Below are 27,927 nucleotides of genomic sequence, written 5' to 3'. Positions count from 1 at the left end.
GGAAGTATTCTTTCTCCCCTATCCCCAGGGATAATATATATATATATATATATATATATATATATATATATATATATATATATATATATATCTTTCATACTATTCGCCATTTCCCGCATTAGCGAGGTATATATATATATATATATATATATATATATATATATATATATATATATATATATATATATACCTCGCTAATGCGGGAAATGGCGAATAGTATGAAAGATATATATATATATATATATATATATATATATATATATATATATATATATATATATACATATATATATATATATTTTTTTTTTGCTTTGTCGCAGTCTCCCACGTTTGCAAGGTAGCGCAAGGAAACAGACGAAAGAAATGGCTCAACCCACCCCCATACACATGTATATACATACGTGTACACACGCAAATATACATACCTACACAGCTTTCCATGGTTTACCCCAGATGCTTCACATGCCCTGATTCAATCCACTGACAGCACGTCAACCCCGGTATACCACATCGATCCAATTCACTGTATTCCTTGCCCTCCTTTCACCCTCCTGCATGTTCAGGCCCCGATCACACAAAATCTTTTTCACTCCATCTTTCCACCTCCAATTTGGTCTCCCACTTCTCCTCGTTCCCTCCACCTCCGACACATATATCCTCTTGGTCAATCTTTCCTCACTCATTCTCTCCATGTGCCCAAACCATTTCAAAACACCCTCTTCTGCTCTCTCAACCATGCTCTTTTTATTTCCACACATCTCTCTTACCCTTATGTTACTTACTCGATCAAACCACCTCACAACACACATTGTCCTCAAACATCTCATTTCCAGCACATCCATCCTCCTGCGCACAACTCTATCCATAGCCCACACCTCGCAACCATACAACATTGTTGGAACCACTATACCTTCAAACATACCCATTTTTTCTTTCCGAGATAATGTTCTCGACTTCCAAACATTCTTCAAGGCTCCCAGGATTTTAGCCCCCTCCCCCACCCTATGATCCACTTCCGCTTCCATGGTTCCATCCGCTGCCAGATCCACTCCCAGATATCTAAAACACTTTACTTCCTCCAGTTTTTCTTCATTCAAACTTACCTCCCAGTTGACTTGACCCTCAACCCTACTGTACCTAATTACCTTGCCCTTATTCACATTTACTCTTAACTTTCTTCTTTCACACACTTTACCAAACTCAGTCACCAGCTTCTGCAGTTTCTCACATGAATCAGCCACCAGCGCTGTATCATCAGCGAACAACAACTGACTTACTTCCCAAGCTCTCTCATCCCCAACAGACTTCATACTTGCCCCTCTTTCCAAAACTCTTGCATTCACCTCCCTAACAACCCCATCCATAAACAAATTAAACAACCATGGAGACATCACACACCCCTGCCGCAAACCTACATTCACTGAGAACCAATCACTTTCCTCTCTTCCTACACGTACACATGCCTTACATCCTCGATAAAAACTTTTCACTGCTTCTAACAACTTGCCTCCCACACCATATATTCTTAATACCTTCCACAGAGCATCTCTATCAACTCTATCATATGCCTTCTCCAGATCCATAAATGCTACATACAAATCCCTTTGCTTTTCTAAGTATTTCTCACATACATTCTTCAAAGCAAACACTTGATCCACATCCTCTACCACTTCTGAAACCACACTGCTCTTCCCCAATCTGATGCTCTGTACATGCCTTCACCCTCTCAATCAATACCCTCCCATATAATTTACCAGGAATACTCAACAAACTTATACCTCTGTAATTTGAGCACTCACTCTTATCCCCTTTGCCTTTGTACAATGGCACTATGCACGCAATCCGCCAATGCTCAGGCACCTCACCATGAGTCATACATACATTAAATACCCTTACCAACCAGTCAATAATACAGTCACCCCCTTTTTTAATAAATTCCACTGCAATACCATCCAAACCTGCTGCCTTGCCGGCTTTCATCTTCCGCAAAGCTTTCACTACCTCTTCTCTGTTTACCAAATCATTTTCCCTAACCCTCTCACTTTGCACACCACCTCGACCAAAACACCCTATATCTGCCACTCTATCATCAAACACATTCAACAAACCTTCAAAATACTCATTCCATCTCCTTCTCACATCACCACTACTTGTTATCACCTCCCCATTTGTGCCCTTCACTGAAGTTCCCATTTGCTCCCTTGTCTTACGCACTTTATTTACCTCCTTCCAGAACATCTTTTTATTCTCCCTAAAATTTAATGATACTCTCTCACCCCAACTCTCATTTGCCCTTTTTTTCACCTCTTGCACCTTTCTCTTGACCTCCTGTCTCTTTCTTTTATACATCTCCCACTCAATTGCATTTTTTCCCTGCAAAAATCGTCCAAATGCCTCTCTCTTCTGTTTCACTAATACTCTTACTTCTTCATCCCACCACTCACTACCCTTTCTAATCAACCCACCTCCCACTCTTCTCATGCCACAAGCATATGTATATTTTTGGCTTTGTCGGTCTCCCGCGTTTGCGAGGTAGCGCAGGGAAACAGACGAAAGAAATGGCCCAGCCCACCCCCGGACACATGTATATACATATGTCCACACACGCAAATATACATACCTACACAGCTTTCCATGGTTTACCTCAGACGCTTCACATGCCCTGATTCAATCCACTGACAGCACGTCAACCCCGGTATACCACATTGATCCAATTCACTCTATTCCTTGCCCTCCTTTCACCCTCCTGCATGTTCACGCCCCGATCACACAAAATCTTTTTCACTCCATCTTTCCACCTCCAATTTGGTCTCCCACTTCTCCTCGTTCCCTCCACCTCCGACACATATATCCTCTTGGTCAATCTTTCCTCACTCATTCTCTCCATGTGCCCAAACCATTTCAAAACACCCTCTTCTGCTCTCTCAACCACACTCTTTTTATTACCACATATCTCTCTTACCCTATTATTACTTACTTGATCAAACCACCTCACACCACATATTGTCCTCAAACATCTCATTTCCAGCACATCCACCCTCCTGCGCACAACTCTATCCATAGCCCACGCCTTGCAACCATACAACATTGTTGGAACCACTATTCCTTCAAACATACCCATTTTTGCTTTACGAGATAATGTTCTCGACTTCCACACATTCTTAAAGGCTCCCAGAATTTTCGCCCCCTCCCCCACTCTATGATTCACTTCCGCTTCCATGGTTCCATCCGCTGCCAAATCCACTCCCAGATATCTAAAACACTTCACTTCCTCCAGCTTTTCTCCACTGTCCATATATAGTCTCCAGCTGTCATGTGTAATGCACCGAAACCACACCTCCCTATCCATATCCAGGCACTACAGACCCTTCCATGGTTAGCCCAGATATTTCACATGCCTTGGTTCAGTCCACTGATAGCACATCGACCCTGGTATACCACATCCTTCCAATTCACTCTATTCCCTGCATGCCTCTTACCCTCCTGTATGTTCAGGCCCCAAACACTAAAAATCTTTTTCACTCAATACCTCCACCTCTAATTTAGTCTCCCGCTTCTCCTTGTTCTCTCAACCTCTGATACATATATTCTCTTTGTTAATCTCTCCTCATTCATTCTCTCCATATGTCCAAACCACTTCAACGCACCCTCTTCTGCTCTATAAACCACACTCTTTTTATTTCCACACATCTCTCTTACCCTTTCATTACTTAATCAAACCACCTCACACCACATAATGTCCTCAAACATTTCATTTCCAACACATCCACCCTCCTCTGTACTAAACATACACATACATGAACATATACATGCACATGCATATATACAGAAGTACATATTCATACTTGCACACCTCCATCCATTGCCAATACCATCCTGCCCTGCAGGAAACAGTACTGCCACCCCCCACATCAGTGAGGTAGCACCAGGAAGAAAACAAAGAAAGGCAACATCCACTCACATCCATATATGATGTGCAATGTGTAATGCACTGAAACCACAGCTCCCTATCTACATCCTGGCCCCACAGACCTTTCCATGGTTTCCCCTGGATGTTTCACATGACCTGGTTCAGTCCATTAATGGCATGTTGACCCCAGTATACCACATCATTCCAATTCACTGTATTCCATGCATGACTTTCACCTTCCTGCATGTTCAGGCCCTGACTGCTCAAAATCTATTTCTCTCCATCCTTTCATCTTGAATTTGATCTGCTTCTCCATATCCCATCCACTGGTGACACATATATCCTCTTTGTTAACTTTTCCTCACTCATTCTCTCTGTATGGCCAAACTATTTCAACACACCCTCTTCTGCCCTCTCAACCACACTCTTTTCATTTCTACAAATCTCTCTTACCCTTTCATTGCTTACTCAATCAAACCACCTCACACCACATATTGTCCTAACATTTCATTTCCAACACATGCACCCCATCTATAGCCCATGCCTTGCAACCATATAATATTGTTGGAACAACTATTCCTTCAAACATACCCATTTTTGCTATCTGTTCCCACTGTTCTTCATCACCCCCAGAACCTTCACCCATTCCCCCACCCTACAACTCATTTTCGCTTCCATGGTTCCATTCGCTGCTAATCCACTCCCAGATAACTAAAACAGTAAACTTCCTCCAATTTTTCTCCACATACCTCCCAACTAACTTGTCCCTTAACTCTCCTGAACTTTTCATTCACATTTACTCTCAACTTTCTCCTTTCACACATTCTTCCAAACTCAGTCATCAACTTCTGCAGTTTCTCACTCGAATTAGCCACCAGTGCTGTATCATCGGTAAACAACTGACTCCCTTCCTGACCCTCTCATCCCCAAGAGACTGCATACTCACCCCATCCCCCAAAACTCAGGCATTTACCTACCTCACTACCCCTTCTATAAACAAATTAAACAACTATGGTCCTATCACACATCCCTGCCACAGACCAACCTTCTCGGGGAACCATTCAATCTCCTCTCTTCCTACTCATACACATGCCTTACACTTTTGACAAAAACTTCTCACTGCCTCTAGCAGCTTACCTCCCACACCACATATTCTTAACGACATTCCACAAAGCATCTCTATCGACCCTATCATATGCCATCTCCATCTGTTTTTCTAGGTATTTCTCACACACATTCTTCAAAGCAAACACCTGAACTACACATACTCTACTGTTTCTAAAACCACACTGCTCTTCCCCAATCTGATGCTCTATTCATGCCTTCACCTTCTCAATCAATACCCTCCCATTCAATTTCCCAGGTATACTCAACAAACCTATGCCTCTGTACCTTGAAAACTCACCTTTATCCTCTTTGCCTTTATACAATGGCACAATACATGCATTCTGCCAATCCTCAAGCACTTCACCATGATCATATTTACAATGAGTATCCTTATCAACCAATCACCAACACAGTCATCTCCTTTTCTAATAAATTCAATACCATCCACTCATTGCTTTGCTGCATTTCATTTCAATACTATATTTGTGAAATTTTCATTATTTCTAAGAAAAAATTAATACTGTAGGACGGTAAGCAAAAATCGTATTCGATCTTTTTCAACTATTGAAAGGGTTACACTCAATATTTGGACCAGCCGCAGTCAATGGGTTAAATAGATCTCACTATACTGTATTTCCAGATAACTATTTTACACTCATAGAGCAAATTCTAAAAAAATAAATCCTTTAATAACTGCTCCACTATCTAGCCCAGTATTCAATTTGTAGTTTACATCCAAAGCTGTTGGCAGAGGAAAAAAGAAATTTATCATCTCAGATCTGCAAAACCAGGAAAAACTACACCTTAAAGCATGTTTTTGTTTTTCACAAAAAATGCAACTTTTATCCTCAGCTCTTAAACACCAAAATATGACAATGGAGCATCAGATGCCTTGTGGGTAATCCTGAACTAATGAAAAAGGCAAGACAATTCTAAGGATGCCCGGTGGGTAATCCAGAACTAATGAAAAAGGCTAGATAATTCTATGGAGCAAACATCAGATATCCTAATTATAAAGTAATAAGCTCTGGTTAAAAGATTTTAACTGTTTGCTTAAAGTTTCTCAATTTCACCATGTGTTACCAAACATGATCAGATTTTCAAGAATTTTCATCAAAAATGGATGAACATTATTCAAAATATAATATCTCCAATTCATTTTCCTTCTTCATGGGGAGGATACAGTGGATAAATTATATACACATTATTTATCTATTGTACTTAATCACTGTTTCCCGCATCAGTGAGGTAGCACAAGGAAACAGACAAAGAATGGCCCATCCACTCATATACACATATAATCTTATATTATATTATACTTAATTGCTGTATCCTGCATCAGCGAAGTAGTGCAAGGAAACGGATGAAGAATAGCCAACCCCTCATATATACATAAATGCCCACACACGCACATATACATACATATACATTTCAACATATACAGACACATACACAAATAGACATATACATATATACACATGTGCATATTCATACTTGCTGTCTTCACCCATTCCCATCGCAACCCCGCCACACAGAAAACAGCATCCCCCTCCTCCTCCAGCAAGGTAGCGCCAGGAAAAGACAAAAAGGCAACATTTGTTCATGCTCAGTCTCCAGCTGTAATATGTAATGCCCATAAATGCACATATACATACATATACATATCAACATAAACATCCATACAAAAATATACATATATATACATATCAACATATACATACAAAGACATATACATATATACACATGTGCATATTCATACATGCTTGCCTTCATCCATTCCTGTTACAACATCGCCACACAGGAAATAGCATCCACCCCACCTTCCTTCAGAGAGGTAGCCGTCATGTGTAATGCACCAAAACCACAGCTCCCTTTCCACATCCAGGCCCCACAAAACTTTCCATGGTCTATCCCAGACACTTCACATGCCCTGGTTCAATCCACTGACAGCACGTCCACCCTGGTATACCACATCGTTCCAATTCACTCTATTCTTTGCACACCTATCACCCTCCTGCATGTTCAGACCAAGATCACTCAAAATCTTTTTCTCACCACCCTTCCACCTCCAATTTGGTTTCCCACTTCTTGTTCCCTACACCTCTGACACATGTATCATCTTTATCAATCTTTCTTCACTCATTCTCTCCATGTATCCAAACCATTTCAACACACCCTCAACTGCTTTTTCATTCAAACTCTTTTTATTACCACATACCTCTCTTACCCTTTCATTACTTACTTGATCAAACCCCCTCACACCACATACTGTCTTCAAACATTTCATTCCCAAACACATCCACCCTCCGTACAACCCTATCTAGGGTCCATGCCTCACAAGAATATAACATTGTTGGAACCACTAATCCTTCAAACATACCCATTTTTGCTCTCCGAGATAACGTTCTCACCTTTCACACATTCTTCAATGTTCCCAGAACCTTCGCCCCCTCCACCACCCTGTGACTCACTTCCGCTTCCATGGTTCCATCCACTGCCAAATCCACTCCCAGATATCTAAAACACTTCACTTACTCCAGTTTTTCTCCAGTCAAACTTACCTCCCAATATACTTGTCCCTTAACTGCTGAACCTAATAACCTTGCTCTTATTCACATTTACTCTCAGCTTTCTTCTTTCACACACTTTAACAAACTCAGTCACCAACCTCGGCAGTTTCTCACCCGAATCAGCCACCAGCGCTGTATCATCAGCGAACAACAACTGACTCACTTCCCAAGCCCTCTCATCCACAACAGACTGCATACTTGCCCCTTTCTCCAAAACTCATGCATTCACCTCCCTAACCACCACCTCCATAAACAAATTAAACAACATTAGAGACATCGCGCACCCCTACCACAAACTGACAATCACTGGGAACCAATAACTTTCCTCTCTTCCTACTCGTACACATGCCGTACATCCTCAATAAAAACTATTCACTGATTCTAGCAACTTACTTTTCACTGCTTCTAGCAACTTACTTTTCACTGCTTCTAGCAACTTACCTCCCACACCACATGCTCTTAATACCTTCCACAGAGCATCTCTATCAACTCTATCATATGCCTTTTCCAGATCCATAAATGCTACATACAAATCCATCTGTTTTTCTAAGTATTTCTCACATACATTCTTCAAAGCAAACACCTGATCCACACATTCTCTACCACTTCTGAAACCACACTGCTCTTCCCCAGTCTGATGCTCTGTGCATACCTTCACCTCCTCAATCAATACCCTCCCATATAATTTCCCAGGAATACTCAACAAACTTATACCTCTGTAATTTGAACATTCACCTTTATCCCCTTTGCCTTTGTACAATGGCACTATGTATGCATTCTGCCAATCCTCAGGCACTTCACCATGAACCATACATACACTGAATATCCTAACCAAACAGTCAACAATACAGTCACCCCCTTTTTCAATAAATTCCACACCAATACCATCCAAAGCCTTGGCGGCTTTCATCTTCCACAAAGCTTTCACTACCTTTTCTCTGCTTACCAAACCATTCTCCCTGACCCTCTCACTTTGCACACCACCTCGACCAAAACACCCTATTTGTCACTCTATCAAACACATTCAACAAACCTTCAAAATACTCACTCCATCTTCTCATTTCACCACTACTTGTTATTACTTCCCCATTTCCCCCCCTTCACTGATGTTCCCATTTGTTCTCTTGTCTTACACACTTTATTTACCTCCTTCCAAAACATCTTTTTATTCTCCCTAAAATCTAATGATGCTCTCTCACCCAACTCTCATTTGCCCTCTTTTTCACCTCTTGCACCTTTATCTTGACCTCCTGCCTCTTTCTTTTATACATTTCCCAGTCATTCGCACTACTTCCCTGCAAAAATCATTCAAATGCCTCTCTCTTCTCTTTCACTAACAATCTTACTTCTTCATTCCACTACTCGCTACCCTTTCTAATCTGCCCACTTCCCACCTTTCTCATGCCACAGGCATCTTTTGCGCAAGCCATCACTGCTTCCTTAAATATATCCCATTCTTCACCCCCTCACCTTACATCATTTGCTCTCACCTTTTGCCATTCTGCACTTAATCTCTCCTGGTACTTCCTCATACAAGTCTCCTTTCCAAACTCACTTACCCTCACTACTCTCTTCACCTTAACATTCTCTCTTCTTTTCTGAAACTTCTACAAATCTTCACCTTCGCCTCCACAAGATAATGATCAGACATTCCTCCAGTTGCCCCTTTCAGCACATTAACATCCAAACATCTCTCTTTCACGCGCCTATCAATTAACATGTAATCCAATTATGCTCTCTGGCCATCTCTCCTACTTACATAAATATACTTATGTATATCTCTCTTTTTAAATCACGTATTCCCAATCACAAGTCCTTTTACAGCACACAAATCTCAGGATAGGGGAGAAAGAATACTTCCCACGCATTCCCCGCGTGTCATAAAAGGCGACTAAATGAGACGGGAACAGGGGGCAAGAAACTCTCTCCTCCTTGTGTTTTATCTTTCTAAAAGGGGAAACAGAAGAAGGAGTCATGCAGGGAGTGCTCATCCTCCTTGAAGGCTTAGATCGGCGTGTCTAAATGTATGTGGATGTAACCAAGATGAGAAAAAAGGAGAGATAGGTAGTATGTTTGTGGAAAGGAACCTGGATGTTTTGGCTCTGGGTGAAACAAAGCTCAAGGGTAAAGGGGAAGAGTGACTTGGGAACGTCTTAGGAGTACGGTGAGGGGTTGATGAGAGGACAAGAGCAAAGGAAGGAGTAGCAATACTCCTGAAGCAGGAGTAGTGGGAGTATGTGATAGAGTCTAAGAAAGTAAACTCTAGATTGTAAAACTGAAAAGGGATGGATAGAGATGGGTGATTATTGGTGCCTATGCACCTGGTCATAAGAAGAAAGACCATGAGAGGCAAGTGTTTTGGGAGCATCTGTATGAGTGTGTTAGCAGCTTTGATGCACGAGACTGGGTTAAAGTGATTGGTGATTTGAATGCAAAGGTGAGTAATGTGGCAGTTGAGGGTATAATTGGTGTACATGGGGTGCTCAGTGTTGTAAATGGAAATGGCAAAGGATTAATTCTGCAAAACAGGTCCCCAGCCCCAAACCATAGGCTGGGAAGAGGGATGCCTATTCCTTTATGGGGTAACTAGCTTCCATGCTACTCTGACAATAATTCTTTAAAACTTTAAAGTTCAAAGAATTCAGTGCTCAGTTTGTATACTAATTCAAGGGCCTCAACATGGCATGTACTATGTAAAGGGCTCTTTGGATGGGTGGCTGATTTTCATGGCAATAGTTACTCCAGTTCAGAAGACAACAAAAAATTATTTTCTTTGGGCTGTGAATGCCTGGCCTAAAAAGAAATGTCAAGAAAAGTACATTCTCTTATCAGTGCTGTATGATTTCTCCTGCAAAGATTCAGCTGATCTGCTCTAGGATTACCTTAAAGAAAGAGCCATTAAGACTCTGCCAGGAGCAAAACAGATTCGTAAAAGACCATAATCCAAACACAAAGATCATATATCTTAAATATGAAAGCAATAGTTCCTCTAGTTCTTCAATACAAAGCCTTGGAAAATATTCTGACTTCCTAACCTGTTTCATACTCTCTGATTTTCATAATGATTTTAAATGACATAAAGAATACATACAAAACCAACCTGAGCCTGTGCAATTTCTTGCTTGGTGGAATTATAATCAGCTGTTTGTTCTGTTTGCTCACTCAATCTCTGGTCAGCACTGTCTTCACCTCTTTGGTCCTGTGTGTGTGCCTTGGTCTGTTCCCAGCTATGGTTTGATTCCTGATGATGTGGGGAAGAGGGAGGACTTTCTGAAGCCTGTGATCCCCCTCCTTGGGGAACAGAGGGAGTAGTTTCCTCACGTCTTCTTCTTTTTGGATGTGGACTTGTCCTGTCATCGCGAGAACTCCATGGATATGAATTCTTCTTGCTACAATCTTTCATTGGTGGCTCATCTGGTACTGCTAAACCCTTAATTTGAAGTAACTCTGCAGCTTTGATTAGACGTGCCAAGTCATTCTGAGCCACACTCACAACACCAGCATACATGTAACTTAAAAGAGCCTCCAACTCATCTGGCTTAATATCCTTCAGAACTATGACAGGATGTTTGCATGGTGTATGCTCAAACATTTTTTCAAAGTACTCACTACAGGTAGACAAGACAAATTTGTGCACTGGGTAGAACCTTCCATCACAGGCTAAAGTCACATCAGTGTATCTCTCCTGTTAAAGGAAGAAAATGCAAATTAATGTCTAAATTTCAATAAAAATCAGTTATATTTGCAAGCTACAATCAGAAACTTTGAAATGAGACAACTATTATTTAACAAGAATCCAGAGATTTATCTGAAAACCAGAATAATGTAATTCTTTATTTTACTGAATAACAAAGCTTATTGTATGGGTTTTCAGAAAAGAAGAATGAATGTTGGGGTGAAGAGGGTGGTGAGAGTAAGTGAGCTTGGGAAGGAGACTTGTGTGAGGAAGTACCAGGAGAGACTGAGTACAGAATGGAAAAAGGTGAGAACAATGGAGGTAAGGGGAGTGGGGGAGGAATGGGATGTATTTAGGGAATCAGTGATGGATTGCACAAAAGATGCTTGTGGCATGAGAAGAGTGGGAGGTGGGTTGATTAGAAAGGGTAGTGAGTGGTGGGATGAAGAAGTAAGATTATTAGAGAAAGAGAAGAGAGAGGCATTTGGACGATTTTTGCAGGGAAAAAATGAAATTGAGTGGGAGATGTATAAAAGAAAGAGACAGGAGGTCAAGAGAAAGGTGCAAGAGGTGAAAAAGAGGGCAAATGAGAGTTGGGGTGAGAGTATCATTAAATTTTAGGGAGAATAAAAAGATGTTCTGGAAGGAGGTAAATAAAGTGCGTAAGACAAGGGAGCAAATGGGAACTTCAGTGAAGGGCGCAAATGGGGAGGTGATAACAAGTAGTGGTGATGTGAGAAGGAGAAGGAGTGAGTATTTTGAAGGTTTGTTGAATGTGTTTGATGATAGAGTGGCAGATATAGGGAGTTTTGGTCGAGGTGGTGTGCAAAGTGAGAGGGTTAGGGAAAATGATTTGGTAAACAGAGAAGAGGTAGTAAAAGCTTTGCGGAAGATGAAAGCCGGCGAGGCAGGAGGTTTGGATGGTATTGCAGTGGAATTTATTAAAAAAGGGGGTGACTGTATTATTGACTGGTTGGTAAGGTTATTTAATGTATGTATGACTTATGGTGAGGTGCCTGAGGATTGGCGGAATGTGTGCATAGTGCCATTGTACAAAGGCAAAGGGGATAAGAGTGAGTGCTCAAATTACAGAGGTATAAGTTTGTTGAGTATTCCTGGTAAATTATATGGGAGGGTATTGATTGAGAGGGTGAAGACATGTACAGAGCATCAGACTGGAGAAGAGCAGTGTGGTTTCAGAAGTGGTAGAGGATGTGTGGATCAGGTGTTTGCTTTGAAGAATGTATGTGAGAAATACTTAGAAAAGCAAATGGATTTGTATGTAGCATTTATGGATCTGGAGAAGGCATATGATAGAGTTGATAGAGATGCTCTGTGGAAGGTATTAAGAATATATGGTGTGGGAGGCAAGTTGTTAGAAGCAGTGAAAAGTTTTTATCAAGGATGTAAGGCATGTGTACGTGTAGGAAGAGAGGAAAGTGATTGGTTCTCAGTGAATGTAGGTTTGCGGCAGGGGTGTGTGATGTCTCCATGGTTGTTTAATTTGTTTATGGATGGGGTAGTTAGGGAGGTGAATGCAAGAGTTTTGGAAAGAGGGGCAAGTATGAAGTCTGTTGTGGATGAGAGAGCTTGGGAAGTGAGTCAGTTGTTGTTCGCTGATGATACAGCACTGGTGGCTGATTCATGTGAGAAACTGCAGAAGCTGGTGACTGAGTCTGGTAAAGTGTGTGAAAGAAGAAAGTTAAGAGTAAATGTGAATAAGAGCAAGGTTATTAGGTACAGTAGGGTTGAGGGTCAAGTCAACTGGGAGGTAAGTTTGAATGGAGAAAAACTGGAGGAAGTAAAGTGTTTTAGATATCTGGGAGTGGATCTGGCAGCAGATGGAACCATGGAAGCGGAAGTGGATCATAGGGTGGGGGAGGGGGCGAAAATTCTGGGAGCCTTGAAAAATGTGTGGAAGTTGAGAACATTATCTCGGAAAGCAAATATGGGTATGTTTGAAGGAATAGTGGTTCCAACAATGCTGTATGGTTGTGTGGCGTGGGCTATGGATAGAGTTGTGCGCAGGAGGATGGATGTGCTGGAAATGAGATGTTTGAGGACAATGTGTGGTGTGAGGTGGTTTGATCGAGTAAGTAACGTAAGGGTAAGAGATGTGTGGAAATAAAAAGAGTGTGGTTGAGAGAGCAGAAGAGGGTGTTTTTAAATGGTTTGGGCACATGGAGAGAATGAGTGAGGAAAGATTGACCAAGAGGATATATGTGTCAGAGGTGGAGGGAATGAGGAGAAGTGGCAGACCAAACTGGAGGTGGAAAGATGGAGTGAAAAAGATTTTGTGTGATCGGGGCCTGAACATGCAGGAGGGTGAAAGGAGGGCAAGGAATAGAGTGAATTGGATCGATGTGGTATACCGGGGTTGACGTGCTGTCAGTGGATTCAATCAGGGCATGTGAAGCGTCTGGGGTAAACCATGGAAAGCTGTGTAGGTATGTATATTTGCGTGTGTGGACGTATGTATATACATGTGTATGGGGGTGGGTTGGGCCATTTCTTTCGTCTGTTTCCTTGCGCTACCTCGCAAAAAAAAAAAAGCTTATTATGGAAAGGAAATAAGTTTGAGCTCTCAAGGCCAAAAAATGCAGGAGAGTGTATGGTGTTTACAGGAGAGGATGAACTGTAGCAATGTGGTATACAGGAGGGAAACCATGGAAACATCTGTGTCCTGGTTGTGGACAAGGAGGGCAGTAGTTTTGGTGCATTGTACATATGTATGACAGCGAGAGAGCCATGAGAACAAATGGGGCCATTTCTTTTTCTGTTCCCGACACTATCTAGCTCACGTGTGAAAAGATTATTAAATATGATGTGGATAAAAATGAGAGTGGGTTTCAAGAGATGGTTGATTACTAGTGATTAGCACCAGGTCATGAGGAGGGGGATGATGAGAGACAAGTGTTCTGGGGGCAGGTGAGTGAATATGTCAGCAGTTTTTTATGCTACAGAGCAGGTATCAGTGATGGGTGATCTAAATGAAAGAACGAGTATTATGGCAATTGATGGTATAATCAGGGGACACATGGTATTCAGCGAGGTGAATAGGAATACTTGTTTAAAAAACAGGACATACATAAGTATACATGAATGAGCAAGAAAGATGTTAAGAAGGCATTACTGGATTATATACTAATTGATAGACATGCAAAAGAGAAAGACTTAGATGTTAATGAGGTGAGAGGGGCAGCCAGGAAAATGTTAGATTATTACCAGGTGGAGGATAAGGTCAAAATTTGTAAGGTACTCCAAAAAGAGGAAAAATATGAGTGAGAAGAGGGCGGTGAAAGTAAGAGGGCTTGGAAAAGAGATGAGTGAAGAAACATTAGGGGAGACTGGGTGCAAAATGGCAAAAGGTGAAAGTAAATGACGCACAGGGAATGGATGAGGAATGGGAGATATTTTGGAATGCAGATTTTGAGTGATCAGTGCTGGAACATGCTGGAGGGTTAGAGCTTGCACAGGATTGAGTGAACTGAATGAAGTAGTATGCCGGGGTAATGTGCTGTCAATGGACTGAACCAGAGCAAGTGAAGTAGCTGGGGTAGACCATGGAAAGGTCTGTGGGGTCTGGTTGTGGATAGGGGGATTTGGTTTTCATGAGTTGCATGAGAGCTAAAGAATGGATGTGTGTGAATGTAGCCTTTCTTTATCTGTCCCTGATGCTACCTTGCTAAGATGGGAAATGGCAGACAAGTATGAAAAATACTCACCCACACTATATTTTTTTTTTTAGTTCTATCTATCGTACTTGATCGCTGTTTCCTGCATCAGCGAGGTAGCGCCAGAACACAGACGAAGAATAGCCCATCCATTCACTCACACACACACACACACACACACACACACACACACACACACACACACATATAATTTTCTAATACTTAATAGCTGTTTCGTATGTCCACAAGGAAGCACCAGGAAACAGACGAAGAATGGCCCATCCACTCATACTTTATCTTTATTCATTATACTTAATCGCCGTGTGCTGCATCAGCGAGGAAGCACAAGGAAACAGAACAGACAAGGAATGGCCCAACTCACCCATGAACACACATATATATATACATAAATGCCCATACACGCATATATATATTTTTTTTATTTTGCTTCGTCGCTGTCTCCCACGTTAGCGAGGTAGCGCAAGGAAACAGACGAAATAAATGGCCCAACCCACCCACATACACATGTATATACATACACGCCCACACACGCAAATATACATACCTATACATCTCAACGTATACATATATATACACACACAGACATATACATATATACACATGTACATAATTCATACTGTCTGCCTTTATTCATTCCCACTGCCACCCCGCCAAACATGAAATAACAACCCCTTCCCCCCAAATGTGCGCAAGGTAGCGCCACATCATTCCAATTCACTCTATTCCTTACCCTCCTTTCACCCTCCTGCATGTTCAGGCCCCAATCACTCAAAATCTTTTTCACTCCATCTTTTCACCTCCAATTTGGTCTCCCACTTCTCCTCGTTCCCTCCACCTCTGACACATATATCCTCTTAGTCAATCTTTCCCCACTCATTCTCTCCATGTGACCAAACCATTTCAAAACACCCTCTTCTGCTCTCTCAACCACACTCTTTTTATTACCACACATCTCTCTTACCCTATCATTACTTACTCAATCAAACCATCTCACACCACATATTGTCCTCAAACATCTCATTTCCAGCACATCCACCCTCCTCCATACAACTCTATCCATAGCCCACGCCTCGCAACCATATAACATTGTTGGAAGCACTATTCCTTCAAATATACCCATTTTTGCTTTCCGAGATAATGTTCTCGATTTCCACAAATTCTTCAAGGCTCCCAGAACTTTCGTCCCCTCCCCCACCCTATGATTCACTTCTGCTTCCATGGTTCCATCCGCTGCCAGATCCACTCCCAGATATCTAAAACACTTTACTTCCTCCAGTTTTTCTCCATTCAAACTTACCTCCCAATCGACTTGACCCTCAACCCTACTGTACCTAAAAACCTTGCTCTTATTCACATTTACTCTCAGCTTTCTTCTTTCATACACTTTACCAAACTCAGTCAACAGCTTCTGCACTTTCTCACATGAATCAGCCACCAGTGCTGTATCATCATCGAACAACAACTGACTCACTTCCCAAGCTCTCTCATCCACAACAGACTTCATACTTGCACCTCTTTCCAAAACTCTTGCATTCACCTCCCTAACAACCCCATCCATAAACAAATTAAACAACCATGGAGACATCACACACCCCTGCCACAAACCTAAATTCACTGACAACCAATCACTTTCCTCTCTTCCTACACGTACACATGCCTTACATCCTCGATAAAAACTTTTCACTGCTTCTAACAACTTGCCTCCCAAACCATATATTCTTAATACCTTCCACAGAGCATCTCTATCAACTCTATCATATGCCTTCTCCAGATCCATAAAGGATACATACAAATCCATTTGCTTTTCTAAGTATTTCTCACATACATTCTTCAAAGCAAACACCTGATCCACACATCCTCTACCACTTCTGAAACCACACTGCTCTTCCCCAGTCTGATGCTCTGTACATGCCTTCACCCTTTCAATCAATACCCTCCCATATAATTTACCAGGAATACTCAACAAACTTATACCTCTGTAATTTGAGCACTCACCTTTGTCCCCTTTGCCTTTGTACAATGGCACTATGCAAGCACTCTGCCAATCCGCAGGCACCTCACCATGAGACATACATACATTAAATAGCCTTACCAACCAGTCACAATACAGTCACCCCCTTTTTTAATACATTCCACTGCAATGCCATCCAAACCTGCTACCTTGCCGGCTTTCATCTTCTGCAAAGCTTTTACTACCTCTTTTCTGTTTACCAAATCATTCTCCCTAACCCTCTCACTTTGCACACCACCTCGACCAAAACACCCTATATCTGCCACTCTATCATCAAACACATTCAACAAACCTTCAAAATACTCACTACATCTTCTCACATCACCACTACTTGTTATCACCTCCCCATTAGCCCCCTTCACTGAATTTCCCATTTGTTCCCTTGTCTTACGCACTTTATTTACCTCTTTCCAAAACATCTTTTTATTCTCCCTAAAACTTAATGATACTCTCTCACCCAAACTCTCATTTGCCCTCTTTTACACCTCTTGCACCTTTCTCCTGACCTCCTGCCTCTTTTTTTTATACATCTCCCACTCATTTGCATTATTTCCCTGCAAAAATTGTCCAAATGCCACTCTCTTCTCTTTCACTAATAATATTACTTCTTCATCCCACCACTCACTACCCTTTCTAATCTGCCAACCCCCCACACTACTCATGCCACAAGCATCTTTTGCGCAAGCCACCACTGCTTCCCTAAATACATCCCATTCCTCCCCACTCCCCTTACCTCCTATGTTCTCACCTTTTTCCATTCTGTACTTAGTCTCTCCTGGTACTTCCTCACACATGTCTCCTTCCTAAGCTCACTTACTCTCACCACTCTCTTCACCCCAACATTCACTCTTCTTTTCTGAAAACCTCTACAAATCTTCACCTTTGCCTCCACAAGATAATGATCAGACATCCCTCCAGTTGCACCTCTCAGCACATTAAAATCCAAAAGTCTCTCTTTCGCGCGCCTATCAATTAACACATAATCTAATAACGCTCTCTGGCCATCTCTCCTACTCACATACGTATACTTATGTATATCTCTCTTTTTAAACCAGGTATTCCCAATCACCAGTCCTTTTTCAGAACATAAATCTACAAGCTCTTCACCATTTCCATCTACAACACTTAACACCCCATGTATACCAATTATTCCCTCAGCTGCCACATTACTCACCTTTGCATTCAAATCACCCATCACTTTAACTGGTCTCGTGCATCAAAACCACTAACACACTCATTCAGCTGCTCCCAAAACACTTGCTACTCATGATCTTTCTTCTCATGCCCAGGTGCATATGCACCAATAATCACCCATCTCTCTCTATCAACTTTAAGTTTTACCCATATCAATCTAGAGTTTACTTTCTTACACTCTATCACATATTCCCACCACTCCTGTTTCAGGAGTAGTGCTACTCCTTCCTTTGCTCTTGTCCTCTCACTAACCCCTGACTTTATTCCCAAGGCATTCCCAAACCACTCTTCCCCTTTACCCTTGAGCTTCGTTTCACTCAGAGCCAAAACATCCAGGTTCCTTTCCTCAAACATACTACCTATCTCTCCTTTTTTCTCATCTTGGTTACATCCATACACATTTAGACACCCCAATCTGAGCCTTCGAGGAGGATGAGCACTCCCTATGTGACTCCTTCTTCTGTTACCCCTTTTAGAAAGTTAAAATATAAGGAGTGGGAGGGTTTCTGGCCCCCCGCTCCCATCCCCTTTAGTTGCCTTCTACAACACGTGAGGAATGCGTGGGAAGTATTCTTTCTCCCCTATCCCGGGGATACATGTATACATTTCAATGTATACATACATACATATAAATACAAAGACATACACATATATACACATGTACATATTCATACTTGCTGCCTTCATCCATTCCTGCTGCCACCCTGCCACACATGAAATAGCATCTACCCCTACCAGCGAAGTAGCGCCAGGAAAAGACAGAAAAAAAAAAAAAAGCCACATTCGTTCACACTCAGTCTCTAGCTGTCATGTGTAATGCACTGAAACCACAGCTCCCTTTCCACATCCAGGCTCCACACAACTTTCCATGGTTTACCTCAGATGCTTCACATGCCCTGGTTCAATCCATTAACAGCACAGTGATCCCGGTATACCACATCGTTCCAATTCACTCTATTCCTTGCACGCCCTTCACCCTCCTGTATGTTCAGGCCCCGATCACTCAAAATCTTTTTCACTCCATCCTTCCACCTACAATTTGGTCTCCCACTTCTTGTTCCCTCCACCTCTGACACATATATCCTCTTTGTCAATCTTTCCTCACTCATTCTCTCCATATATATCCAAACCATTTCAAAACACCCTCTTCTGCTCTCTCAACTACACTCTTTTTATTACCACATCTCCCTCTTACCCTTTCATTACTTCCTCGATCAAACCACCTCACAACACATACTGTCCTCAAACATCTCCTTTTGAACACATCCACCCTCCTTTGTTCAACCCTATTTATAGCCCATAACTTGCAACCATATAACAATGTCGGAACTACTATTCCTTCAAATATACTCATTTTTGTTCTTCATGATAATGTTCTCTCCTTCCACACATTCTTCATTGCTCTCAGAACCTTCACTCCCTCCTGACCCTGTGACTCATTTCTGCTTTCATGGTTCCATCCGCTGCTAACTCCACTCCCAGGTAACTAAAACACTTCACTGCCTCCAATTCTTCTCCATTCAAACTTACATCCCAAATAGCTAGTCACTGAACCCTACTGAACCTAATAACCTTGCTTTTATTTACATTTACTCTCAACTTTCTCCTTTCACACACTTTTCTTTACTCAGTCACCAACCTCTGCAGTTTCTAACCCGAATCAGCCACCAACGCTGTATCATCAGGGAACAACAACTGACTCACTTCCCAGGCCCTCTCATCCACAACAGACTGCATTTTTGCCCCTCTCTCCAAAACTCTTGCATTTATCTCCCTAACCACCCCATCCATAAACAAATCAAACAACCATGGGAACTGCTAACTCCACTCCCAGATAACTAAAACACTTCACTGCCTCCAATTCTTCTCCATTCAAACTTACATCCCAAATAGCTTGTCACTGAACCCTACTGAACCTAATAATCTTGCTTTTATTTACATTTACTCTCAACTTTCTCCTTTCACACACTTTTCCATACTCAGTCACCAACCTCTGCAGTTTCTAACCCAAATCAGCCACCAACGCTGTATCATCAGGGAACAACAACTGACTCACTTCCCAGGCCCTCTCATCCACAACAGACTGCATTTTTGCCCCTCTCTCCAAAACTCTTGCATTTACCTCCCTAACCACCCCATCCATAAACAAATTAAACAACCATGGGGACTGCTAACTCCACTCCCAGATAACTAAAACACTTCACTGCCTCCAATTCTTCTCCATTCAAACTTACATCCCAAATAGCTTGTCACTGAACCCAACTGAACCTAATAACCTTGCTTTTATTTACATTTACTCTCAACTTTCTCCTTTCATACATTTTTCCATACTCAGTCACCAACCTCTGCAGTTTCTAACCCAAATGAGCCACCAATGCTGTATCATCAGGGAACAACAACTGACTCACTTCCCAGGCCCTCTCATCCACAACAGACTGCATTTTTGCCCCTCTCTCCAAAACTCTTGCATTTACCTCCCTAACCACCCCATCCATAAACAAATTAAACAACCATGGGGACATCACACACCCCTGCCACAAACAGACATTCACTGGAAACCATTCACTCTCCTCTCTTCCTACTTGTACACATGCCTTACATCCTTGGCAAAAAAACTTTTCACTGCATCTAGCAACTTACCTCCCACAGAATATACCCTTAAAATCTTCCACAGAGCATCTCTATCAACTCTGTCATATGCCTTCTCCAGATCCATAAATGCTACAAACAAATCCATCTGTTTATCTAAGTATTTCTTACATGCATTCTTCAAAGCAAACACTGGACCCACACATCCTCTACCACTTCTGAAACCACACTGCTCTTCCCTAATCTGGTGCTCTGTACATGCCTTTACCCTCTCAATCAATACCCTCCCATGTAATTTCCCAGGAATAATCAACAAACTTATACCTCTGTAATTTGAGCACTCACTCTTATCCCCTTTGCCTTTGTACAATGGTACTATGCATGCAGTCCACCAATCCTCAGGCACTTCACCATGATCCATACACACAATGAATATCCTTACCAACCAATTAACAACACAGTCACCCCCTTTTTTCAATAAATTCCACTACAATACCATCCAAATCTGTTGCCTTGCTGAATTTCATCTTCTGCAAAGCTTTCACTACCTCCTCTCTGTTTATGAGACCATTCTCCCTGACCCTCCCACTTTGCACAACCCCCCTACCAAAACATCCTATATCAGCCACTCTATCATCAAATACATTCAACAAACTCACTCCATCTCCTTCTCAATTCATCACTACCTGTTATTACCTCGCCACTTGCCCTCTTCACCAATGTTCCCATTTATTCTCGTCTTACGCACATTATTTACCTTCTTCCAAACATCTTTTTATTGTCCTTAAAATTTAACGATACTCTCTCACCCGAACTCTTATTTGCCCTCTTTTTCAAACCTTGCACCTTTCTCTTGACCTTATGCTGCTATCTTTCATATATCTCCCAGTCATTTGCACTATTTCCCTGTAAATATCGACTAAACGCTCCTCTTTTCTCTTTCACTAACAACCTTACTTCTTCATCACACCAGTCACTACCCTTTCTAATTTGCCCAACTCCCACCTTTCTCATGCCACATGCATCTTTTGTGCAGGCCATCATTTGCTCTCACCTTCTGCCATTCTTCACTTAATGTCTCCCAGTACTTCTTACACTAGTGTCCTTTCCAAGCTTACTTACTTTCACCACTCTTTTCTCCTCAACATTTTCTCTTCTTTTTTGAAAAAACCTATACAAATTTTCACCTTTGCCTCCATAAGATAGTGAACAGACATCCCTCCAGCTGCCCCTCTCAGCACGCCTATCAATTAACAAATAATCCAATAATGCCCTTCAATCATCTCTCCTACTCATATATGTATACTTATGTATATCTTTCTTTTTAAACCAGGTATTCCCAATTCACCATTCTTTTACCATTTCAATTTACAACACTGAACACCCCATATACACCAACTATACCCTCAACTGCCATATTATCCACCTTCGAATTTAAATCATCTATCACTATAACCCAGTCTCGTACATCAAAGCTGCTAACATGCTACTCAGCTGCTCCTAAAACACTTGCTTCTCATGATCTTTCTTCTCATGATCATGTTCATAGGCAACCGTCTCTCTCTATCCACTTTCAGTTTTACCCACATCAATCTAGAATTTACTTTCTTACACTCTATCACATACTCCCAAAACTCCTGCTTCAGGATTAGTGCCACTCCTTCCTTAGCTCTTGTCCTCTCACCAACCCCTGACTTTACTCCCTAAACTTTCCTATAACACTCTTCCCCTTTACCCTATGGCTTTGTTTCACTCAGAGCCAGAACATCCACATTTCTTTCCTCAAACATACTACCTATCTCTCCTTTGTACTCATCTAGTTAAATCCACACACATTCAAACACCCTAAACTGAGCGTTTGACGAGGATGAGCCCTCCCTACTTGACTCCTTCTTCAGTTTCCCTTATCAGAAATTTAAGTACAAGGAGGGTGGTGGGGGTTCCAACCCTCTGCTTCTGCCTCCTTTAATTGCCTTCTACAACATGCAGGGAATACCTGGGAAGTATTCTGAGTGTGAACGAATGTGGCCTTTTTGTCATTTCTTGGTGCTACCTCTCTGGAGGGGGGGGTGGGGGATTTACTGTTTTCTGTGTGGCAAGGTGGTGATGGGAATCGATGAAGGCAGCAAGTATAAACATGTACATGTGTATATATGTATATCTGTTTATATATACGTATGTATACGCGCATGCATGGTTGGTTAAGGGGAGTGGGGGAGGAATGGGATGTATTTAGGGAAGTAGTGATGGCTTGCGCAAAAGATACTTGTGGCATGAGAAGCGTGGGAGGTGGGCAGATTAGAAAGGGTAGTGAGTGGTGGGATGAAGAAGTAAGATTATTAGTGAAAGAGAAGAAAGAGGCATTTGGGCGATTTTTGTAGGGAAATAGTGCAAATGACTGGGAGATGTGTAAAAGAAAGAGGGAGGAGGTCAAGAGAAAGGTGCAAGAGATGAAAAAGAGGGCAAATGAGAGTTGGGATGAGAGAGTATCATTAAATTTTAGGGAGTATAAAAAAAGGTTTTGGAAGGAGGTAAATAAAGTGTGTAAGACAAGAGAACAAATGGGAACTTCAGTGAAGGGGGATAATGAGGAGGTACTGACAAGTAGTGGTGATGTGAGAAGGAGATAAAGTAAGTATTTAGAAGGTTTGTTGAATGTGTTAGATGATTGTATGGCAGATATAGGGTGTTATAGTCGAGGTGGTGTGCGAAGTGAGAGGGTTAGGGCGAATGATTTGGTAAACAGAAAAGAGGTAGTAAAAGCTTTGCAGAAGATGAAAGCTGGCAAGGCAGCGGGTGTGGATGGTATTGCAGTGGAATTTATTAAAAAACCGGGGTGACTGTGTTGTTGACTGGTTGGTAAGGATATTTAATGTGTATATGACTAATGGTCAGGTGCCTGAGGATTGCCGGAATGCATGCATAGTGCCATTGTACAAAAGGCAAAGGGGATAAAGGTGAGTAATCATATTACAGAGGTATAAGTTTGTTGAGTATACGTGGGAAATTACATGGGAGGGTATTGATTGAGAGGGTAAAGGCATGTACAGAGCATCAGATTGGGGAAGAGCAGTGTGGTTTCAGAAGTGGTCAAGGATGTATGGATCAGGTGTTTGCTTTGAAGAATGTTCGTGAGAAATACTTAGAAAAGCAAATGGATTTGTATGTAACATTTATGGATCTGGAGAAGGCATATGATAGAGTTGACAGAGATGCTCTGTGGAAGGCATTAAGAATATATGGTGTGGGAGACAAGTTGTTAGATGCAGTGAAAAGTTTTTATCGAGGATGTAAGGCATGTGTACGAGTAGGAAGAAAGGAAAGTGATTGGTTCTCAGTGAATGTCGGTTTGCGGCAAGGGTGCGTGATGTCTCCATGGTTGTTTAGTTTGTTTATGGATAGGTTTGTTAGGGAGGTGATGCAAGAGTTTTGGAAAGAGGGGCAAGTATGCAGTCTGCTGTGGATGAGAGAGCTTGAGAAGTGTCAGTTGTTGTTCACTGATGATACAGAGCTGGTGGTTGATTCGGGTGAGAAACTGCAGAAGCTGGTGACTGAGTTTGGTAAAGTGTGTAAAAGAAGAAAGCTGAGAGTAAATGAAAATAAGAGCAAGGTTATTAAGTACAGTAGGGTTGAGGGACAAGTCAATTGGGAGGTAAGTTGGAATGGATAAAAACGGGAGGAAGTGAAGTGTTTTAGATATCTGGGAGTGGATTTGGCAGGGGATGGAACCATGGAAACGGAAGTGAGTCACAGGAAGTGGGAGGGGGTGATGGTTCTGGGAGTGTTGAAAAATGTGTGGAAGGCGAGAGCATTATCTTGGAAAGCAAAAATGGATATGTTTGAAGGAATAGTGGTTCCAACAATGTTATACAGTTGCGAGGCATGGCTATAGATAGAGTTGTGCGGAGGAGGGTGGATGTGATGGAAATGAGATGTTTGAGGACAATATGTGGAGTGAGGTGGTTTGATTGAGTAAGTAATGAAAGGGTAAGAGAGATGTGTGGTAATAGTGTGGTTGAGAGCAGAAGAGGGTGTTTTGAAATGGTTTGGTCACATGGAGAGAATGAGAGAGAAAATATTAACAAAGATGATATATGTGTCAGAGGTGGAGGGAACGAGGAGAAGTGGGAGACCAAATTGGAGATGGAAGGATGGAGTGAAAAAAGATTTTGAGCGATTGGGGCCTGAACATGCAGGAGGATGAAAGGTGTGCAAGGAATACAGTGAATTGTAACAATGTGGTATACTGGGGTCAACGTGCTGTCAATGGATTGAACCAGGGCATGTGAAGTGTCTGGGGTAAACCATGGAAAGTTTTGTGGGGCCTGGATGTGGAAAGGGAGATGTGGTTTCGGTGCATTATAAATGGCAGCTAGAGACTGAGTGCGAACGAATGTGGCCTTTGTTGTCTTTTCCTAGCGCTACCTCATGCATGTGCAGGGGGAAGGGGGTGTCATTTCATGTGTGGCGGGGTGGCGACAGGAATGAATTAAAGCAGCAAGTAAGAATTAATTACATGTGTATATAAGTATATGTCTGTGTATGTATATATATGTATACGTTGAAATGTATAGGTATAGATAAGTGCATGTGTTGATGTGTATGTATAAACATGTGTATGTGGGTGGGTTGGGCCATTCTTTCGTCTGTTTCCTTGCACTGCCTTGCTAAGGCGGGAGACAGCGACAAAGTATAAATAATAAATAATATATATAAACATTCTGTTTTCCCTTTTTGAAAGTTAAAGTACAAGGAGGGGAGGGTTTCTAGCCCCCCGCCCCTGTCCCCTTCAGTCGCCTTCTACAACACACAGGGAATGCGTAGGAAGTATTCATTCTCCCTTATCCTCAGGGAGGTACGTTTGAATGGAGAGAAACTGGAGGAAGTGAAGTGTTTTAGATATCTGTGAGTGGATCTGGCAGCGGATGGAACCATGGAAGTGAAAGTGAGTCACGGAGTGGGGGGTGGGGGGAGGGGGTGTTGGGGGCAAAGGTTCTGGGAGCGCTAACGAATGTGTGGAAAGAGTGAATGTTATCCCGGAGAGCAAAAATGGGTATGTTCAAAGAAATAGTGGTTCCAAAAATGTTACATGGTTGTGAGCCATGGGTTATAGGTAGGGTTGTGCAGAGGAGGTGGATGTGTTGGAAATAAGATGTTTGAGAACAATATGTGGTGTGAAGTGGTTTGATCGAGTAAGTAATGAAAGGGTAAGAGAGATGTGTGATAATAAAAAGAGTGCAGTTGAGAAAGCAGAAGAGGGTGTATTGAAATGGTTTGGTCACATGGAGAGAATGAGTGAGGAAAGACTGACAAAGAGAATATATGTATCAGGTAGAGGGAACGAGGAGATGTGGGAGAACAAATTGGAGGTGGAAGGATGGAGTGAAAAAGATTTTGAGTGATTGGGGGCATGAACATACAGGAGGGTGAAAGGCATGCAAGGAATAGAGTGAATTCGAACGATGTGGTATACTGGGGTCAATGCACTTTCAATGGATTGAACCAGGGCATGTGAAAAGTCTGAGGTTAACCATGGAAACTTTTGTGGGGCCTGGATATGGAAAGGGAGCTGTGGCTTCAGTGCATTATACATGACAGCTAGAGACTAAGTGTGAACGAATGTGGCCTTTGTTGTCTTTTTCCTAGTGCTACCTCATGCATGTGCAGGGGGAAGGGGTGTCATTTCATGTGTGGGGGGCTGGGGGTTGGCGGACAGGAATGAATTAAAGCAGCAAGTAAGAATTAATTACATGTGTATATAAGTATATGTCTGTGTATGTATATATATGTATACGTTGAAATGTATAGGTATAGATAAGTGCATGTGTTGATGTGTATGTATAAACATGTGTATGTGGGTGGGTTGGGCCATTCTTTCGATCTGTTTCCTTGCACTGCTTGCTAAGGCGGGAGACAGCGACAAAGTATAAATAATAAATAATATATATAAACATTCTGTTTTCCCTTTTGAAAGTTAAAGTCAGGAGGGGAGGGTTTCTAGCCCCCCGCCCCCTGTCCCCTTCAGTCGCCTTCTACAACACACAGGGAATGCGTAGGAAGTATTCATTCTCCCTTATCCTCAGGGAGTACGTTTGAATGGAGAGAAACTGGAGGAAGTGAAGTGTTTTAGATATCTGTGAGTGGATCTGGCAGCGGATGGAACCATGGAAGTGAAAGTGAGTCACGGAGTGGGGGGTGGGGGGAGGGGGTGTTGGGGGCAAAGTTCTGGAGCGCTAACAAATGTGTGGAAAGAGTGAATGTTATCCCGGAGAGCAAAAATGGGTATGTTCAAAGAAATAGTGGTTCCAAAAATGTTACATGGTTGTGAGCCATGGGTTATAGGTAGGGTTGTGCAGAGGAGGTGGATGTGTTGGAATAAGATGTTTGAGAACAATATGTGGTGTGAAGTGGTTTGATCGAGTAAGTAATGAAAGGGTAAGAGAGATGTGTGATAATAAAAAGAGTGCAGTTGAGAAAGCAGAAGAGGGTGTATTGAAATGGTTTGGTCACATGGAGAGAATGAGTGAGGAAAGATGACAAAGAGAATATATGTATCAGGTAGAGGGACGAGGAGCGATGTGGGAGAACAAACTGGAGGTGGAAGGATGGATGTGAAAAAGATTTTGAGTGATTGGGGGCATGAACATACAGGAGGGTGAAAGGCATGCAAGGAATAGAGTGAATTCGAACGATGTGGTATACTGGGGTCAATGCACTTTCAATGGATTGAACCAGGGCATGTGAAAAGTCTGAGGTTAACCATGGAAACTTTTGTGGGGCCTGGATATGGAAAGGGAGCTGTGGCTTCAGTGCATTATACATGACAGCTAGAGACTAAGTGTGAACGAATGTGGCCTTTGTTGTCTTTTTCCTAGTGCTACCTCGCATGCACCCAGGAGCAGGGGGGAGTGCCATTTCATGTGTGGTGGGGTGGCGGTAGAAATGGATAAAGGCAGCATGTATGAATGTGTACATGTGTATAAATGTATATGTCTGTGTATGTATATGTGCATGCGTGGGCGTTTATATACATACGCATATGTGGGTGGATTGGAACATTCTTTCTTCTGTTTCCTTGAGCTACCTCACTGACGCGGGAGACAGTGACAAAGTGCAATAATAAAAAATGAAAATATATTATAAACACACACACAATCACAATATATATATATATA

At 42.0% G+C, this 27,927-nt stretch overlaps 1 protein-coding gene across 26 annotated transcripts in view; it reads right to left on the bottom strand.

Annotated features, from left to right (window-relative positions):
- Window positions 1–27,927, bottom strand: part of LOC139755976 (uncharacterized) — a 734,338-nt gene that overhangs the window by 658,514 nt on the left and 47,897 nt on the right. For all 26 annotated transcript variants that reach the window (XR_011714230.1, XR_011714231.1, XM_071674831.1 and 23 more), the window contains exon 3: window positions 10,688–11,272. Coding sequence is in view for 24 of the 26 variants with exons in the window: in XM_071674831.1 (XP_071530932.1) it covers window positions 10,688–11,272 (585 nt within the window). In the remaining 2 variants the exon portion in view is untranslated. The remainder of the gene's footprint in view (window positions 1–10,687; window positions 11,273–27,927) is intronic.

The sequence above is a fragment of the Panulirus ornatus genome, chromosome 20, assembly GCF_036320965.1.
Source record: "Panulirus ornatus isolate Po-2019 chromosome 20, ASM3632096v1, whole genome shotgun sequence".
Lineage (NCBI taxonomy): Eukaryota > Metazoa > Arthropoda > Malacostraca > Decapoda > Palinuridae > Panulirus > Panulirus ornatus.
Note: the sequence above shows the minus strand (reverse complement) of the source record. Positions and strands in the feature narration are given on the sequence as shown.